This window comes from Cynara cardunculus, assembly GCF_001531365.2.
Source record: "Cynara cardunculus var. scolymus isolate 2C chromosome LG 1, CcrdV1, whole genome shotgun sequence".
Lineage (NCBI taxonomy): Eukaryota > Viridiplantae > Streptophyta > Magnoliopsida > Asterales > Asteraceae > Cynara > Cynara cardunculus.
Genome location: NC_037528.1, coordinates 38728216 through 38749463, shown reverse-complemented (window position 1 = coordinate 38749463; position 21248 = coordinate 38728216). Strand labels below are relative to the sequence as shown.

Below are 21248 nucleotides of genomic sequence, written 5' to 3'. Positions count from 1 at the left end.
ATACTTAATCTAAAATTCTAAATTTTATATATATATATATATATATATATATATATATATATTTTAAGTTTAATATAAAGTCCATTAAAGGCCCAAACCGYCTAAAYCGGTCAGACCAGACCGCTTTTACTTGGTCTGGTTTGACCGGTCTGGGCACTTGATGTCAAACCGCTCGGTTTGAAAATTTTATAAACCGCCATTACGGTTTGGTTTGTGGTTTGAGGGGTTAAACCGCCCAAACCGGACCGCGAACACCCCTATGGGCAGTGGATGGATAAAATTTCCATCATTTTTTCAACAATTAATAACAAGGATAGGGATTTAAAGAAAGTGAAAAGTGAAACAAACCAAAAATTCACTCACATTATTACAATAATATATACTCAACTACTTATTTATGTCCATCATCTACGTAAATTAAATATATTTATTTATATTAACTAAGAAGCTGATGTTTTTCACCTAATCAGTGGGACATGATTGAGACCGACACGAAAACCATTATGGCCAAAACCTAGACCTTATGGTTCGTTCATGTATACAAAGCCCTTGTGTCTTGTCTTTACACGTAGAAAGGGTTCTACACGGACCATCATGCAACCAACCCTTCAGTTTGCACATAACCTGATGCCTTTTCGTTCTCGTGTCCTGAGCCCACATCAAAAACCGGACCCTTGTCGGTGATCTCTTCAATACGTGTGTCTTTGTGCTCTAAACCATGGTCTTCTGGGCTTGGAACAGAAGCTTCTTGCTGATTGGCATCTTTCGGGGACTCCTTATTTGGCTGCATTTCGCCTACATTTGCGTTGATCTTGATCTGGTTTATCAAAAGGTTGAGCCACAACAAGAGTTCAACAATATAAGCTTCTGTCGTCTTTTTGTCTGCATGGTTAAGTGTTTCGATCCGGTTTATATCATTCAGCCCATTTGGTTTTCGCCCTCCTCCTGAACTGCATAAACCACAAGCCACATTCGTTTTTCATGAACCCTTGTGCCTTTTCATAGCTTCATATGGTAAACAGTATTCCGATGCCCATTCACTACAACAAAATCGGCTTTACAGGACGTCAAAGATATCTAAATGTCCTAATAGATTGTTTTATATGACTTATATTTATAGGAGCGAACAATTGTACGTCCTATATAAAGGTGTTACAATAAGATGTTAATCGTACTTGAACATCCTAACAAGTTCTTATTTGAAATAAAACGTCTCAATAGCTTGTTTATGACACTTTTGAAAAATATCCTATAAACACGTTGTTTATAGATCACTTGTTTTTACAAGACAATCTTTCAAATAATTTCATATTAAACGACTAGACGCTTTAATCCAAAATTGTCCTAAAAAACGTCCTATCAATTTATTGTAACACATCTATATAGGATAGACAACTGTTTGCCCCTATAAACTTAAGTCCTATTGAGCAGTCTATTAGGACACTTACATATAATATGGCGTCCTATAAAAAAAATTTGTGACTCACCCGGTGTCTGCCCACTCGCCAACCCAACCAAAACCATGATGAGCCCTACAGAGAACACGAAACAAAATGAGAAAGAGAGCGAAAAAATGACTGATTAATGCCAAAATCATGATGAGATCAGTTTACTTTGCTGTGTTTATGGCTACTGGAGAAAGCCAACAGAGAGTTTTTTCCATTTCCGCTTTAATATCTGGAACATCGAGCTGCAGGAAAAAACGTATGGTAAGATTTTAGTATGTAATTAGCTAAATCATTAGGTGGAGACTATTAGAACATTTGGTGCACCTCTTTTCCAACACGAAATGAAGCTACTTTGGACCGAAAAGAAAATTCTATATCAGGCGGCAGGCTTTGGTATAATGTGCTTCGTGCCATGGAAGTCATCGGGCTGCTTCGAGAAACCTGATCAAATGAACAACAAACCCGAGTGAATTTAAGCAAGATCTTGCATACAAGTAGCGTAGAACTGATATATAAAATGCTAGAAAGACGATAAATGAAGTGCACCAGATCTGCTTTGAAGCCATTCTATTCCTAGTTGAGTTGCTCTAAGAATCGAACGACTTTTGTACATAACCAACACTACAACATAATTGCTTTTATAGAACGCCAAATATGTCTAAATGTCTTAATAGACTGTTTTATAGGACCAAACAAATTGTGTCCTCTATAAAGGTGTTACAATAGAATGTTAGAATGTATTTCAAAATCCAAACAAGATTTTAGGACACTTCGGAAATAAAGCGTCCTGTTAGCTTTTTAATGGACACTTTTGAGAAGTGTCCTATAACCGCACCTTTTCACAAGAAATTTGTTTTTATATAATGTCAAATATAAAGACTAATAAAACGCTTTATTTCAAAATTGTCTATAAAACTTGTTAGAACACCCAGAAGTATTGTATCAACTTATTGTTACACCTTTACATAAGACACACAATTGTTTGGTCCTATAAACTTAAGTCCTACAAAACAGTCTTTTAGAACATTTGGACATATTTGGTGTCCTATAAAGCTGGCTTTGAAGTAGTGTATAATGCATAACCAACTTGAGAGCAAAGAAAGAATATGGAGATAAATGTGTGTACTCACGATTGTGTCGATCTGAAGGACGATATTAGCATAATGCAATGCAAGACCAGCAGGTCCTAGTGTATGTTGAATGCTTAGACTTTCACTTGATGCTACATTATCATCTACATCGTCAAGAACTCAAGGACATGAGTACAAACATACATAGAGATATTCATCAAACGCAAATTAATTTATTTGAAATATCGTACACCAACAGAATAACAAAAAATGGACTATCTGTATCAAACTTGAACTTTTATGGAACACCATGAACATACAACAAAGTTCCCAAAGGAGTTCTCCCCTTTGAAAGAGCATAACAAGATTCATAAATCTCGATGTAGTTTGCAACAATATAAACTAGAGTTTACGGTTTATGGTTTATGGTAACATAGTGTCAGCAAGTGTGTCTTTCGATATTATTAATATTGATTCAAGACTTCAAATGGAGTAAAAAGAACGATTGCTTATTGATACTCTCTCTGCCTCCCATGAGATTTGGAATATCATAGTTTAGCTAAAAAAAATTGGCTGTGTCCAAAATGCCCTTGAATAACGGAAATCTGAAGCTAAGAACTAGAAACAAGACGAGGGGGGCATACATGCTGATTCGAAGGCATTTCTTATCTGGCGGTTTAGATAGATGACGGTATCAGAAAGCTTTTCCATAACCTGCATCACATAGTAAGCTTGGTCCATTAATGTATATGGATTCGAACGTAATTAAAATTTCCATTTGAAAGTCGAAAACATAAAAGAGAGATCAACGAGTACATCTTCCATACTCCTGGACCAGAGTGACTTTTTCTTTAGAAGTTTTACTTGCTTCTTTTGGCTTTTCAGTTCTTGCCTAATAATCACAAGCTCACGGCCTACAAAACATTTCATACTATCAATCAGAAGAATTTATAAAGCATATAACAATGTTTCCAAAAATGGTATGACTAGGAATGTGCTATTGAAAAGATAACTGAAGATAGGCGACATAGAAAGCATCCTTCCATGCACTCCTATCTAAGGTCAACTCCTTTTACCTACTCCCTTTATACCAAAGAGAATGCACTACGTTCCATTTTGGGTTGGCTCGAACAAGCGTAACATCTTGTAACCATTACTTGATATTAGTAAATCTGATAGTGGTGCACAAGTTTTTCTTATTAGGACATCTGTTCTAATGTGAAACATTTTGATTAAACTATGTGCCAAGTCAAACAGCACGGAGGAGTAGAATGGTAAGAACAGGATCACAACATTTACAGTTCCAAATGCCATATATGTCTTTAGGTCCTTCCCTTTTTTGTCCCAAATCCATTAAACCGCCTTCAAGAGTGGGAATGACAGGTAAAATCATTAATGAAAGAAACAAAATAATGGCACGCGTTTATGGTTTAACAACAACAAATACAACTAAAAGTATACGAAAAAGGATAAGAAGTGACCTTTTGAAACAGAAATTGAATTATCCCCTCCTTGATGCTTCTGTTGATCATCTTGCTCCAGTTTGTCCAACACGCATAATTCCCGATACAAATCCTGCACCTCAACAGGTGATGGATCAATCTTTCAAGTATAATACTCCAAGGCAGAAACTAATATGCACAATTGAGAACAAATATTGCATTTCAATTCAAATTTGAATATAATCAGCTTCAATTCTAGAAAATAAGAACATAATAGCCAAAAGTCGAGAACAAACAAATGAATACCTAAACAAACATATACAACGAATATATATTATCAGCATATAATAGGCTTATATAATTAATGTCTTTAAAACCACTGGATCACAAAAACTGGTCGGACTGAACCAAACCGGACCATTTTGGTTGTTTAACTGCCCGGACCACTTATTTACACACACACACACACACATATATATATAGACTTGGGATCACGTGAGACCAACCTGTTTTCGTGAGACCCGTGAGACCACTCTTTTACACTTGAAACTTCACAGTGTTTTTGCTGTAAAGGTTTGGCTTTTTTTTTTACCTTCACAGCGTTTTAATGTGAAGTTTCAAGTGTAAAAAAATGGTCTCACGGGTCTCACAAAAATAGGCTGGTCTCACGGGTCTCACAAAAATAGGCTGGTCTCACATAAACCCAATCATATATATATATATATATATATATATCTCACTTGGTCTCTTATCTTCTTGCTTTTTCTTTTACTTATTCATTATTTTGTTTACTGATTTTACTGATTTAACAAAAAAGATATTAGGGTTCTTTTTAACTTCTTTCTTAATTCTTCTTCACATTTGGTGTATGTATGATGTATGGACTTGGAATATGATTGATTAGTTGTGTTTTACTTGCATTTTTAAGCTATATTTTGATTTGATTCAGAAATTCTATTAACTAATAGTTTAAAGCCCAAACCTCGTAGGCCTTTCAGACCATACCACATTTTTGTGGTCTGGTTTGACCGATTTGATCACTTCATGCCAAACCGCATGGTTTGAAAAATTCTCAAACCGCTACTGCAAATACCCCTACTCATTATCCAATTAAAATCCTGATATATGTTATCCCTTAGAGCCTTGAACTACCATTTGCTTATAACAGAACTTGCAGAATACAAGTTCCTACTTCAAGACAGTACTATAATTATGAGATGTTATTGACTTATTGCAAATTACCCATGGTGCCATGTTATAAAGCATTTAGGGTGCTTTTGGTACATGGGATGGTACAAGACTAGGCAAAACAAAAACTTGTTGTCCCAAATGTTTGGTGAATCAATGAGACCAGTATTGGACAAGATTGAGTGGGACAAAAAAGCATTTTTTATCTCACCAAAATAGGTGGAACAAGAATCAGGGAGATGGAACAATCTTCATAAATTACTAAACTACCCATATCAAATTAAAACCCTTCACAATTCTTTCACCCACCTGCCTTACTCTCACCATCTAGTCCAGTCCCATCCATATACCAAATGCACCGTTATGGTTCTCACTCTCATACCCTACAACCCCCACCCACCATTTATACAAGACAATGGTCAGATGTAACTATGTAAGTATGCTTTGGTATCATAAGATAATGCACCACACAGTCAGTAGGTACGACAACGCTGTGCTGAGGCTGAATCAGCAATCCAGCTGGGGAGTATCTAAGTCTTTTATACGTGAGAATACATCATGAGAAGAGTTGTGATTACTGCTGGAGACAGAATATATTTCAAGGGTTTTGGATTTTGATTACTAAATCCTTATCTCTGATATCATGTAGAACAATAAGTTGTGATTTTGTGTTTGTTATTCAAGGAGAACCCTGTTCATACGGAGTATATGATCGACAATTGGACAAGCATAAATAGATAAACGGAAAGGAAATAAACATACTTAACAGAGATTGAACTTAACGGACTACCAACAAGGTGGATTGTTATTTGTGGTGTATAGACAGGCTTTAGGTACACCTATAGTATCTACTTGTTCCAACGTGACGGATGTGACTTTTAGTAGTCAAACCTGTCTTGAACATTTTTATATAGGTTTCTGATATGTAATACGCATTAGTTGAATTCTAAATCTCTAGAAAATTCAACTTCCATTTTCTATGTTCCTTCTACTCATGATCATGTTCCCAATTTGGATCCTTGGTACTAATCGCAAAAGGGTTTTCCTTATGATCCCTAAATGGGGAAGAAAGAACTTATTCAAGCTTTAAGGATTAGATCTTTTACTTTTATAGATATGATTTGTGCCATGATGTCAAAAAGGATGATATCTATGCGAGAGTGGGTTAGGAGTTGTGGAAGGTTTTAGGGTTATAATTTGACATTGGTAGTTTAGTCCCATCTCCCTGATTTTTGTTAAAAAAAATGCATTTTTGTTCCACTCAATCTTGTCCAATCCCAGTCTAATTGTCCTACCAAACTTGAGACAACACCTGTCATGTACCGTCCTCCCGCATACCAACACACCCTAAAAGATCAATCTAAGCATATAAGGATGGGCATAAAACAAAAGCCAAAATATGGGTATCTGTTCATTGGTGAAAGAAGATGCTTACGGCTGTATGTTGAACCAAGGTCAGCAATTGCTGCATCACTACTTCCGGATCTGCCTTCAATTGCTTAGGACGGGTAAGTCCCCTGTTCTGTCTGAAAACACCAAAATATGCAAATAACCGAGTGAAAACTATGTAAACTTGATAACAAGATATTCTATAGCAGAAGAAAAATGCACACGTTACTTCTCAAAATAAAGGTCCAAGTTGTGCCACTGAGGATCTTTACATCCATTTCCAAAACGAACCACTTCTCCAGTAAATATTTTCAGCTGTTCCCTACAAATCCATTTATCAATGGCTCGTAAACAGAACAGAAGGAAAAGAAAAAGGATTTTTATAATTTAACAATGATTTATGAACCTCTTATCAGCAGCAACTGTTCTTAAAAGCTCATCCACATCTTTAGATACTAAAGTTTGCACGCCTTCAGAAACAAACACGACTTCTTTTAAGTGCCTTATATTTCTATTTGAAAGAGACTGCATAAGGCTGGAACCTTTCATGATCGTATTGGCAACCTCAAATGACAAAATAGATAGTTCATTGCCTTTCGTTGTTGGCCCCGTGACAAAAGCACTGCCCGAATTTAAATTTGTCACACTACTTCCAAGCGTATCCAATACACCGACAGCCTTTTCTATCCCTAAGCTACCAGCTTTGCGGGCACTGACCTGAAAGCATGCACAACTACGTAAACGGTCTTGTATATATTGTTTAACCAAACCAACACACAAGTATGATTGTGTCGCCACCTTCTTGATTTTAAGTGAAAAAAATAGGTGATAGTGATAATACGATGATATCCAAACACTACAATAAAATCGGCTTTATAGAATGCCAAATATGTCTAAATGCCCTAAAAAACTGGTTTATATGACACTTATTTTAATAAGACATTTTTTCAAATAATATTATATAAAACAACTAAGAGGATGTTTTTATTGTTGGAGAATATACAGCAAGATGCTATATCACATACATCAAATATACAACTTTTCTTATTAGAACATGCCTTATGTACAGACACATTATCCCTATATAATCTAAAAGACATCAACAAAGTGATGCGATGGTTCAAGGAGATGGCAGTTACATCCATTCCAACCGACCCACCTGTTGTAACATAGATAATTAAATATATATAAAAACTAACTTGACTTATCTAGCTTACTATTTTAACATTCCCCTGTAAGCTAGATATCTTTCATTCTAAGCTCCTTCTTAAAGTGTTCGAAAACTCCAACTTGCAAAGCTTTGGTTAGTATATCGGCAACTTGTTCTTTGGTTCCACAGAAATCCACTTCGACCTCTTTATCTTCAACTAATTCTCGTATGAAGTGGTACTTAATCCTGATATGCTTACTTCTGCCATGGAAGACGGGGTTCTACATTCGAGCAATTGCTGAGTAACCTTATAATATAAAGAACAGTGTCTTTCGATCATCGTTAGTTGCAGAGGTCTGTTCCATCTTTAGATCTTTCAAAACGCCTCTTAACCATAAGGCTTGACATCCTGCCATAGAAAGGGCCGTATATTCCGCCTCAATGGATGACAAAGCAACCGTTTTCTGTTTCTTTGACTGCCAGGATATAGCACCAGATCCAAGGCTGAAAACATACCCAGTTGTACTTTTGCTGTCATCGAGATTGCTTGAAACATACCCAGTTGTACTTTTGCTGTCATCGAGATTGCTTCCAAAATCACTATCCCATAATCCCTTTAGGTTCGGATCTTGAATCTTTGCATACATGATACCATGGTTGGTCGCCATCTTCACAAAACGTAGTATCCTTTTAACTGCCTCCCAGGGACTTCGTTTAAGATTCTCCATATATCTACTAATCACACTAACAGAAAACATGATGTCTGGACGAGTTGTGGTTAGATACATCAAACTACCTACTGCACTTCGATACAATTTAGGATCCACACACTCTTTCGGCTTATCCTTAGTTAACTTTAGTCCAAACTCCATAAGGGTCGATGCAGGAACAAAATCGATCATATTAAATTTAATTAGTATGTCTTTAGCATATTTCTGTTGTGAGATCATGATTCCATTTTCGTCTTGTTTTACCTCGATGCCCAAGAAGTAATGAAGTGACCCCATATCGGTCATTTCAAACTCGTCTTTCATCGAATTCTTGAATGCTTGTATCATTTCAATCAAGTTCCCGGTAAAGACAAGGTCATCAACGTAGATGCATACAATAAGAAACATACCTTCAAGGTCTTTGATGAAGAGAGTGTGTTCATACACACGTTTTGAACCTGTTTTCATGGAAGTATCCTTCAATTCTGCAATACTAAGCCCGAGGGGCTTGTCTCAGGCCATATAAGGCTTTCTGTAGGTGGCACACCTTGTTTTCATTCCCTTTCTTGATATACCCCGGGGGTTGATCTATATAAACATCTTCTTCGAGAACTCCGTTTAGAAAAGCGGACTTAACGTCCATTTGATGGAGAGTCCAACCTATGTGGGAAGCCACTGCTAAGACTAATTTGATAGTCTCCATACGTATTACTGGAGCAAATACATCCTGAAAATCTATCCCATGTTTTTGTGTGTACCCTTTAACCACTAACCTTGCCTTGAATTTGTCAATCTCTCCCTTCTCATTTAACTTATTTATATATATCCATTTCACACCGATTGATTTGTGGCCTTTAGGTAATTCCACTAAGTTCCACGTACCGTTCTTCTCTATCGCCTTTATTTCTTCATCCATTGCATCTTGCCACTTTTAGTCCTTGCATGCTTCTTCATAGTGTACTGGGTCGGCATCAGAAAAAGGTACAAAGTCTGATATGTCGTCCAGATCCAATCTTTGAGTGGTTTCATACAAGTCGCTCAAGTTTCTATATTTTCTCGGAGGAGATTCAGGGCTCAATGATGAGGAGGAAGAGCTTGCGACATGATTTGAATGAGGGGTAGTAGGTGGTGCCATAGCAGCAGATGGTGATGGTGCCACAGTAAGTGGTGATGGCAGATGATGGTGCCACAGTAGGTGGTGATGGCAGATCAGTTTCATCTTCGTGAACTTCATTTGTAGGATTTTGTAATTCATCATCTTTTATCTCCACTCGAATTCCATCGTTATTCTCGATAGGCCCGTCCCAGATTTTGTCTTCATCGAATAGAACATCTCTACTAATTATTACTCGCTTAGTGAGGGAATTGTATAATTTATATGCTTTAGATTGATCGTTGTAACCTACAAATATCACTTTTTCTGATCTATCGTCGAGTTTGCTTCTTTTCTGCTCAGGGACATGAGAATAAGCCAAACAACCAAATGTTCTCAAATGACTTACTCCAGGTTTATACCCGTACCATGCTTCTTGAGGAGTGATGCTTTCAAGGGCTTTGGTGGATGCTCTATTCATCAAATAGGCAGCGCACGCAACTGCTTCAACCCGAACATATCAGGTAGTTTCTTACTCTTAAGCATGCTCCTTGCCCTCTCTAATAAGCTTCGATTTTTTCTCTCGGCTACCCCGTTTTGTTGGGGGGTGTAGCGTGTAGTGAGTTGATGATGAATTCCGTTGTCCTTTAAAAACTTTTGGAATTGATTTGAATTAAATTCCCCTCCACAGTTGGTTCTTAAGCATTTTATCCTTTGATCACTTTGATTTTCGACAAACGCTTTAAAGGCAACAAATGATCCAAACACTTCAGCCTTCTCTTCCATAAAATACGTCCAAATTTTTCTGCTATAGTCGTCAATGAACGTTAATATGTACTTGCTTCCTCCTATTGAGAGCATCCTCATTGGTCTGCATACGTCTGAATGGACAAGTTCTAGTATCTTTGATGCAAGCCATGCCTTTTCATGTGGGAATGCTTCTCTTGCGTGTTTTCCCATAGTGCATCCTTCACATATTTCATTTCTTTTGCTTATGCTAGGCATTCCTTGAACCATGTTATGTCGACACATATACGAAAGTGAATCGAAGTTGACATGACCATAGCGGTGGTGCCATAGCAATGAAGCATTTTGACTTATCATATTAAAATTAAATAAATGTTCATCTTGAAATCTTATAGAAAACATTTTATTAGCAGACATGGGTACCTTTACTAGGAGTTTCTTGTTTCCATCCTTAATTTCGACTGTTCCGTTCGAGAAGTGAATGTCATATCCTTTTTGTAGAAGTTGTCCAACACTTAGTAAATTGTGTTTAAGACCAGACACGTAGTACACATTTGGAATCTTCTTACTTCATTTGTTGGTCTTGATTAAGATGTCACCATTCCCTTGCACATCGAGTTTCTTGTCGTCTCCCGTTCGTACTTCTCTTTTTATTGGATCATCAATTGAAACAAATAAGTCTTTATTTCCTGACATATGGTTGTTGCAACCACTATCCAAGTACCATACTTCCTTCAAGGATTGTTCCTGCATTTCTAACAACATGAACATAGACTCATCTTCCATGGTTTCTTCCAATGTGCATAAAAGTTGTACCATTGCTTTCTTCTGCGATTCTTTTTCTGCAAAAGCGTAACGTATGTCCAAAGTTTTGACAGTGGTAGCATTAAATCTGCGAAAATGGTTTTCCTCGACCCTTTCCTTTGTTACTTACACTTTGATCGTTGCGCTTTTCGCTTGTGTTCCCTTGATTATCATATTGCCGTTGGAATGCGTGTTCCAACGGTTGTGTATCGAATTGTTTGATTCTGAGTTCGTGTGACTGCAATATCCCTAACAGATTTTCAAGGGAAAGTTCGGATATATCTTTCGATTCTTCGATTGCTACAACGATGTATTCGAACTTTCTTGTTAAGCTTCTCAGAATTTTTTTCTACCACTCTTCGATCGTCGATTGTTTCACCGTTCAATCGCATTTGATTAGCAATATGATCACTCGGCTATAGTATTCTTCTATGCTTTCAGTTTCCTTCATCTTTATGTTATCGAATTCACATCTCAAAGTCTGCAATCTTACTATTTTCACTCGCTCTTCTCCATGATATGTCCTATAGAGGGTGTCCCATGCTTCTTTTGCTGTTCTTGAAGAGGATATGCGTTCGAAGATGTTTTCGTCCACTGCCTGAAATATAAAGAACAGTGCCTTTCTATCTTTTCTCCTATGCTCTTTATCTTCGAGGGTTTGTAGGGTTGTTGTTCCTTCTACCGGAACCAATTATGTGTAGCCATTTTCAACAACATACCAGAGATCCTGCAATTCGTACAATAATCGCATTTGTATGTGACAGTGATGATAATTTCTACCAATTAATTTCGGTAATTGGGGTTGTGATGTATTGTTGTTTGCAGCGTTTGAAGCCATCGATAAATTGGCTCTGATACCAATTTGTTGGAGAATACACAGTAAGATGCTATATCAAGTACATCAAATATACAACTTTTCTTATTAGAACATGCCTTATGTACAGACACATATTATCCCTATATAATCTAAAAAGACATCAACAGAGGGATGCAATGGTTCAAGGAGATGGCAATTACATTCATTCCAACCGACCCACCTGTTATAACATAGATAATTAAATATATATAAAAACTAACTTGACTTGACTTGACTTATCTAGCTTACAATTTTAACATTTATTTCATAAGTGTCCTTACCAACTTGTTGGGATGCCCAAAAAGGTCCTATCAGCTTATTGTAACACACTTACATAGGACGTGCAATTGTTTGGTCCTATAAACTCATGTCATATAAAGCAGTCTATTAGGACGTTTAGGGCATGTTTGTTAGCAGCTTAATGAGCTTAATAGACTCACAGCCTGTTCGATCAGCTACACATGACTTTCTGGTAGTGGCTTAATGATAAAGAAAGAAGGGGTTGTTTATGCGGAAAATCAAGTTTTTTCCAAACCTGCCCCTTTTAATTATCCATCTAGATTAATCCAAACCAACATTTTTATCCATGCGATAACAGGACTTGATGGAAAACCAACCAAACAACCGCCTTAGACATATTTGGCATCCTATAAAGCCGATTTGTCGTAGTGAAATATTTTTATGATAACAGACAGTAACTTAAAATTAGCATATAAGCTAGAAACACCGAAGGAACTTAAAAGTAAAGCTTGCGGATAAAAAGAAGCAAATTTGCAACATTTCACCTACCCTGAAGCCTCTAGTTCTTGATTTTTCAGACAAAATCGCTGGGACGCGAGGGATCCCATCATAAAATTCATCCTCTTTGCCACCATATCCAGAAATGCTCATTTTAGGAATAGAAACAGGCTCTTCCATTTGCCTTTTTTCGAGAGTGGAACTATCGGTGCTCGTTGTTGAAGGAGTTGAGCCACTTTGCAAATTCGATTGCTTCAACTCATGTGGCTGTACCCCTGTACCATGATAGCTATATGCATTAGCACGTGCATTGCCATATGATGACCCCTTTTTAGTGGTCGAACTCTTCGAAGAACGCACTCCCATATCTTTATCGAATGCGAAGAAAGGCTCTAGGAACGTTAGTTCCCCTGGAGATAAACAGAAGACATTAGGGTTTCATATAAATAAGAAAAACATTCTCCTAAACTTTCCATGAAGGTATAAAGATTAAGTTTTTGAATACTTATGATGTTTCATCTTATGTCCATTGTTTATCTGTCATCTCCTACAGCAATAATCATAAAGCGGAGACACATACACAGAGAAATGAATTTAACGACAGTCTTCTTCAAAATGAATGAAATTTAGCAACAAATTTAAAGAAAACTTTGAACTCCATACAGAGTTTATAGTTGAAAAGACTGAAGGTGAATCTCCCTTCGTTTTGGAGCACATAAATACCACTAATTATGTATCTAAAGATCATGATTCAAGCATTTCAAACATACATACAAGTATGCAAAAAAGACTGATAACCCACAAAATTATTCAGAAAATAAACACACCCAGATGATAGAAAACGAACTACTTACCCAAAAGAATATGTTATGAAGCTTGTATAAGAAAAGATGAAATCTTGATCAAAATTCCAACTGGGGCGATGGAGATGGAAGGTATGGAAAGTGGCGAAGAATAGAAGTCTGAAAAGGTCAAAGTCCTGGTGCTCTTCAGTTCACATCTCGGTGTTTGTCAACGATTTCATACCTTTCTAGTCGGATAATTAATAATGCCGCCTCCTTTTATTTTTGTTCCTTTTTCCCTGACATATTCTCTTTTCAAAAATTAATAATAAAAAAAAATTTATTACTTTTATAAATTAAATAAATACATGATTAATATTTTGTTATTTTTGGAAGGGCAAACAAATACTATTGGTATTGGAGCAGCAAGGGAAAACTAAGTACAAAGATTTGAGGGTCCAGGAGATTTACGTTATGTTTTTAAAACTTTTTTTACAAAGGAAAGAAAGGTAACAAGAGACAAAAGTAAAAAAAAAAAAAAAAAACTCCTTTTGAAACCTTTTTAAGGAAGAAATGAAAAAATAATGATAAGTTTTTTCCAAAAAGAATGTTATTAAATTCCGTTAAACAAATTATTAAAATTAAAGAATTATCCAAAGTAAAAAATAAAACAGACCAATCAAAAAACTAAACCAAAAATGAGAAACAAAAAGATAGCATAAACATTATTATTTTCATTCATTTTTAAGCAATAAGTACTTGAAAATACGATTTATTTTTTGGAAATGTGTATATATATATATATATATATCATTCATAAAAGGATAAAAAGTTTATTATAGAAACTTTTATCCAATCAAATATGTTAATGCTTCATGGATGGAATGGAACCATCAATACCTAACATGTATTTTAATAAGTAGTTGCTTACATTGAAAGTTTTGTATTAAAAAAATAAAAATTGACTTAAAGCATGATTGATCTAACCCAAAAATAAATAATTCAAATTTAAGATGTTTCTCAGTTTAGGGGGAAAAAAAGGAATTTTTTTATTTATGTTTTTTAATGGGAAGAAAATAGAATGAAATAAAATAAATTTGTAATGTTATCAAGCAAAAGATAAAAGAAAATAAAAAATGTTATTTTTACAAATATGTTTTTATTAATGTAAAAACTCTTGTAAGCATTGTTTATAAGGTTATGAATTTTCACTCCTGATATGAATATGAGATAATATTTTTCTTAATTGTTTTCTTTCAAGATCTACATGATTTTATTTTTGTTGATTTAATCATCAGGGAATAAGAGATAAAGCTTTGAATCGGTCAGACATAAGGTTTGTTTGGCATATATATATATATATATATATATATATGAGCGATCAAATGAAAATCACCCTTATTTGTGTAAACCATATAAACCAATCTCATTCATCTATTTTCTTGATCAATGGTCAAGATTATTTTAGGTTATATTAGGAAATTAAAAATAATTATTTTATAATTCCTATAAGGGCAAAATGGTAACTTTGGTAGTGGTTTTATTAATGGCAACCATATCATGTATATCGTAATATTAATAAAACTAAATCATTTGTAAAATAATGTATTAATTTTATGTTCAAATATTATAAGTAAAATTATATCAATCATTAAAATAGATCAACAATAAAAATAAAACACACTATAATCAATTTAACATAATGAAACTTTTTGAATAATAATAATAATAAATTTACTACTATATTTCATGAACAAAATGGTTTCATAGTTTCATCAATATACAAATCAACGTAATACTAAATGAGACATTTGTCATTTTTATGTTATTGGTAGATGGATCCGTTTCATTTTGATAATGAAATTGTTTCATTGTTCACTAATTACATAAAATTTTCTTAGAAACCATGAAATGGTTTCACTTTCTTCAATCACCCATTTCATCAGTCAGCATGGTTTGATGAGTCATTTGTCATTTCAAGCTATTGATAATGAAATTGCTTCACTTTTCGCTAATTACACAGGTTTTTCTTATCTTTTTGAAATGGTTTCACTTCTTTCACGCACCCATATCATCATCCACTCATTTCATGATGCACCCATTTCGTGTTGCACCTATTTCATAATCGTTTTCACTTATTTCATGCACCAATTTCACCATGTATGAAACCGGTTTCATGAACTTTTTTGATTATATTACTGATTTCATGGATTTATTAATCTAATAACTTACGATTTTCATGAATTTTGGCAATAATAAACCGAGACACAATATAAGAAAATTTAATTTTTAATATTATAATTTAATTAAATATCTAAATGTTACAATTTATAAAATTTCATTTCTTACGTTACCTTAATTAAGATTTATTAAGGGCAAATTGCATTAAAAAGTAATGTACTTTCATCTGATTCCTATTTTGGGTAACATACTTTTAAAACCTTTATTTTGGTACCTCAATTGTAAAATATCAATCTTTTAAGTACATGGTCTACCTGATGACTTACAAATGTTGACTAGGATCAGGTTTTTATTGATGTGACATTGTTTATTTATTTTATCAATGCCAACTAAGAAAAAAAATCCATGTCATTTTTAATTTTTTTTAGATATCTGTATTTTCTTCAATTAAGGAAAATTCCACATCATTTTTTTAATTTTTTTTAAATTTGTATTTTTCAATTAGAAAATCCATGTCGTTCTTTTAATTTTATTCTTTTGTGAAATACGTATTTTTCAATTAAGAAAAATTACATCTTTAGGCCTATTATTTGTTTAAATTTTAATTAACTAAACAAGATCAAATATTAAAAACATTTATAATCATTGCTAAACATTTGATAAGTTAATTAACAAAAATATTCCAGATGGTTAAATATTTTACAAAAATGACATATCAATTATAATAAAAGGGCAATAACATAACACTGCTATCAATTATAAACCAAAATGTTACTATACTTCGTTAATGTCCAACCAATATTTACACCCGGCTCCACTTAGTCCTTTTAGACGCAGTTTCTTCCCCTTCTTTTGCTTCAACTTCAAATAAGAAAAAAAATCACGTTAATTACCTAATGACTTTTGAATAACAAATCGAAAAAATTTAATAAAAAAAACATATAGAATCACAAGGTTTACTTACCACAATCGGTGGAATTGGACCAACCCTTTCCCTTTGAAGTCCTGCCGCTTGAACCTCTCCTTGAACCACCTCTTAAACCCTTACTTGAACCACTGCCTCTAGGCCTACCAACCGGATTTTTTTGCATAGAAGGTGCATTCTTTTTCTGGTTTTTACAACCTCTTGAATTATGTCCATCCTCCCAACAATTTTTGCAAGTCATCTGCCTTCCTGTTCTTCCTACCTCATTATGTCTAAAATTGTTGGTCCTACTTTTACTACCACCTTCACATGCATCCTTCCGTCTAGACATTGAAGGTCTTCTGGGCATTCTTCTAAATTTTGGTGGTAAAGGCTTGACAAAATTTGTGGTTGGCCAAAGCCTAACACCATTCAATGGATTGACCATATGGTTGTATGTATTTATGAAACATGATTTTGAAGAAAAGGGAGATACATACTTATCTGGGTCTCGATTAATGAAATAGATAGCCGCAACTGCGTGAGCACATGGAATTCCAGAGACTTGCCAAATCCTACAAGTGCATGTCATTTTATCCGTATCGACAACGTATCTGTCAAGCCCCTTTTTTGCTTCAAAGAGAGTCCCGCCATTCGGGACAACCTGCCAAAATCTAAGMGAATAATAATAATGTAATAAACATATTAGGTAAATAATTTATCGCATTTATGAAACAAATTAATAAAAAAACATACCTCGTTTGATCTTTGTTTATCTCCACTTTCTTTTTGATTGACGGACAAATGTTACCATTCCATTTCTCAACTTTCTTGGCAATCTTCTCAAATCTTTCCATGATGGTCAATCTTRTCTCTTCAAGCATTGTTATTATAGGTTTTCTTCTTGTTGAAACAATTAATGATTTAAAACACTCACTAACTCCATTCTCAACCGCATCACACGATGTATCGGTCTTGAAAAAGGCTCTTGACCATGTGTTTGGATCTCTTTCCATGAGATGATCATAAGCTTCATGACTTAAGCCTTTCACTTCTTGCATTACACATCTAAATTCCTGAGGTGTACCCGCTTTTGATGCAGCCCAAAATAATGACCTGAATTGGATTTCGGTAAACCTTTTCCTGAAATTTGCATAAACGTGCCTAGCACATTGTCAATGTTCAGCCAGTGGGAAGACTTCTTTTACGGCTTCAATAAGTCCCTACGTTTTTACATTGATAACTAATCAGTAAAAATCATAAAAGTAGATAACAAATTAGTAACAAAAAAAGTAATACAATTAGATTAACTTATGTTGATCTGACATTAATGTCACCCCCAATCCATCTGTCAATCCAATGTCTTGCATCAAATATTTCAAGAACCACTTCCAGCTATCTTTACATTCTACTTCAACTACATCCCAAACAAGTGGGTAGATTTGATTGTTCACGTCCCTGCCTACCACGCTTAATAGTTCTCCTTTGAACTGTGTGCTGAGTTGATGTTGCAGATTGAACCATCATTAATGGTTTATAACTTTCCCATTTGGTTACATTTGGTTTCATTTGGTTTATCATGCAGCTAAAGGTTTTAAACATGATCTACATATTTTCAACACATTATATCTAAATATAAACCAATCAGTATTTCGTTAACTGGTGTTGATCGTACTAGAGTTTTCTCTCTTATAGAAACATTATTGCAAAGAAAGACCCTACTTAGATGGCCCGTTATAGACCTGCATGGACTATAGCTTCCTATGAGTGAGAATTCAGTATCATGTACATACAGGATGATGGCAGCTGATTTTGGACCATGTTCATTACTTTTCTTCCAAATTAAGGAGAAAGTACCTTAAACCAATTAAACCAAACCAAACGAACCCAGTATGTTCCACCCAGAGGTGGGGTTTGGGGAGTGTAAGATAATCTCTATCCCCAAGTGTAGAGCGGCTGCATTCGTGAAGACCCTTGGCTTGTGAAAAATGCGATGAAGGGAGAAAGGATAAAGTTCTGAAAAGCTGGTCAAGTGTAAACAATAACATTCAGATATAAACATCTCTAGGTAGTTGACGCCCTGTCCATACCAAATTATTAGAGCATTGGATTACAACTAGTGGTCCTCAAAGCAGTTGGCCCAAACAGAAGAGATATCTGGACATTTTCCAATGGCTTTTTCTAAATCAGTTGTAGGTTTGGGCTAAAGGGGTTGTTTATTACCTGTTGACCATGTCTCACTGGGTAAGAGGTGCTTACCTGGTAAGAAGGGCTTATCTGGATAAGCGCTTATCAAGTCACTTTACTTTACCGGATGAATATGTTAAGGACTAAAAATCTTACCCGTTAAGAGCGAAGGCAAGAATCGAGAGTTTTTCCCGGTAAGTGAGGACGAGCATTCTTACCATGGTTAATGCTTACCGGAATAAATTGTTGTATACGATGCGTTTTAGTGAATAAAATCTTATCCGGTAAGTAAACGATAGTGTTGAATATTAACGGCCACGCATCGTATGCAACAATTTATCCCGGTAAGTGCTAACCATGGTAAGAGTCCTCGTCTTCACTTACTGGGTAAGACTTGAGATTCTTGCCTTCGCTCTTACCGGGTAAGATTCTTAGTCTTTGCCATATTCATCCCGTAAAGTAAAATGACTTGGTAAGCGCTTACCCGGATAAGCATTTGGTAAACGACACCTTACTCTTTTTAGCGGTTACCCAATCTATATCAGTAAATGGCCCCTAGGTTGTAAATTGTGCCCTGGTGACAACTGCAAGCTCCATGGATCTCTTAATTGTAGTTCACATGCTGTAACTTTCTCATGCTTGTGCTACTGGTACTTCTATGACACATTAGTGAGTATGTTCATTTTTATTTGAGAAGTTGAGTCTACAAGTCTTATTAACCATGCAATTGTGTATAGATTGCTTGCAACTTGAATTTCTGGGTGAGATGATTCATATTAGGTTCCTTTTTTGGATTACAGTTAGTTGGGATGAAAGTTTTTTGTAGTTAAATTTACTGATTGAGATGCTTAGAATGAGTTAATTAGCAGGATGTTGGTTGGATAATTATTGCCCAATTTTCTCTTCTTTGAATGGAAGAAAGATTACTTTAACCTATGTTGGCATCCCAATTGATTTGTCTTATTGGTATTCATTTGCTTTCTAAATGAAGATAAAATCATAGTTATTTAGGGGCCGTTTACCAAACACTTACCCGGTAAGTGCTTACCGGTAAAATTTAACACTATTATTTACTTACCGGGTAAGATTTTAGTCTACCAAAACGACATCGTATGTAATAATTTACCTGGTAAGCACTTACCGTGGTAAGAGTCGTCGCCCTTACTCACTGGGTAAGACTTACGTTCCTTGTCTCGCTCTTACCGGGTAAGATTCTGGGTACTTACGATATTCATCCAATGAGGTAATGTTACTTGATAAGCGCTTACCCGAGTAAGCGTTTGGTAAATGGCCCCTTGGTTCTTGAAAGGGTATGCAATTATACATTTATACCATCTCATGTTTCAAACATGATTATGTGTGTGGACTCCTTATATCACTTCATCACTTGTACACACTTCTGCAAAATATTTAACTATTCAAATGTGCTCAATACTATCTAGATATCATGTATTTAAACAAACAACGTGTCCAAGCTATTGAAGAGCTGGAGGAAATGAAGAGGGAGCAGAAATCTTTGCTTGAAAATATATAACAGCTAGAGGGTCAGGCAATGCTTCCAGTGAAGAAGGTAAATAGAGCAATGCAGTTTTTTAACGTTTCTGAAGGTTTATGTTATTTGAAACATAGTAATTGCATTTTGTTTGTTGGATTGCCAACATTATGACTGTTCTATCTGTACAAATGGATTTCTATTGGATTGAGATTGTACAAGATAGAAGCTTATATATGATTCTTGCTATATCTATACCACAAACCAGTCAATCATAATCCATGGAAACTGACTATAATCGATGCTCTATTTGAGTTTAGAACTAACCTGATACTCATTGCAATATGATATAGCATATTCAAACCCTAAAAACACAAAAGGGGAAATTTTAGAAAAGCTCTAAAACCACAAAAAATCGAGTTGATGAAGAAGAGATACAACGATTTTACATACCTAAGACCAGATAACATCGATGTAGGAGATTGGTGACAACGATTGAGGGAAGATTTGCAAGAAGAATTCGTCGATTGAGATTGAGGAAGCCGATTGTTAGAGTTGAAGAAGTCGTCGATTGAGATTTAGGGCGCCGATTGAAAATTTGAAATCCCTGGGAAATTGGGTTTTAAAAAAAATAATGTGTTTAATATTTTCCATGTCATTTGATTACATGTCAATTTTTATTCCACGTCATTTGTTTAAAATACATGTCATTCTTAGTTTACCGGTTACCTGAAGTATAGGTAACCCAGGTACTTAAAAATTTGAGATTTCACATCTTAGGTATCAAAATAAAGGTTTTGAAAGTATGTTACCCAAAATAGGAATAAAACTAAAGTACGTTACATTTTTATGCAATTTGCCCATTTATTAATAACTTCCATATTTAATAGAAAACAATGCAAATTACCAATATACCCTTATTGATTAAATTTAATTAGAAAAAAATGAAATTTTCCTATTGGTCGAAATTAGTTTACACGGTTTCTAAGAATTGCACGGTTTTCATTTGAATGTGCCTATATATATATATATATATATATATATATATATATATATATATATATATG

At 34.9% G+C, this 21248-nt stretch overlaps 1 protein-coding gene across 5 annotated transcripts; it reads right to left on the bottom strand.

The window, feature by feature from the left end:
* Positions 1-325: 325 nt before the first annotated feature.
* LOC112512767 lies at positions 326-13614 on the bottom strand. Of its 5 annotated transcripts, none has more exons than XM_025118920.1 (14): positions 13490-13614; positions 12687-13045; positions 7080-7254; positions 6944-7007; positions 6767-6859; positions 6584-6674; positions 4000-4093; positions 3335-3432; positions 3163-3232; positions 2579-2682; positions 1773-1889; positions 1614-1690; positions 1488-1532; positions 326-950 (listed from the first exon to the last, which is right to left on the bottom strand). In XM_025118920.1, exons 2-14 carry the CDS (start codon positions 12999-13001, stop codon positions 593-595), a joined length of 1701 nt encoding a protein of 566 aa, XP_024974688.1. In that variant the 5' UTR covers positions 13002-13045; positions 13490-13614; the 3' UTR covers positions 326-592. The 5 variants fall into 5 exon arrangements, with proteins under 5 accessions (XP_024974688.1, XP_024974695.1, XP_024974699.1 ...); XM_025118927.1 differs by having other exon boundaries at positions 7131-7254; XM_025118931.1 differs by having other exon boundaries at positions 6944-7254; positions 12687-12910; positions 12996-13045.
* Positions 13615-21248: the final 7634 nt, after the last annotated feature.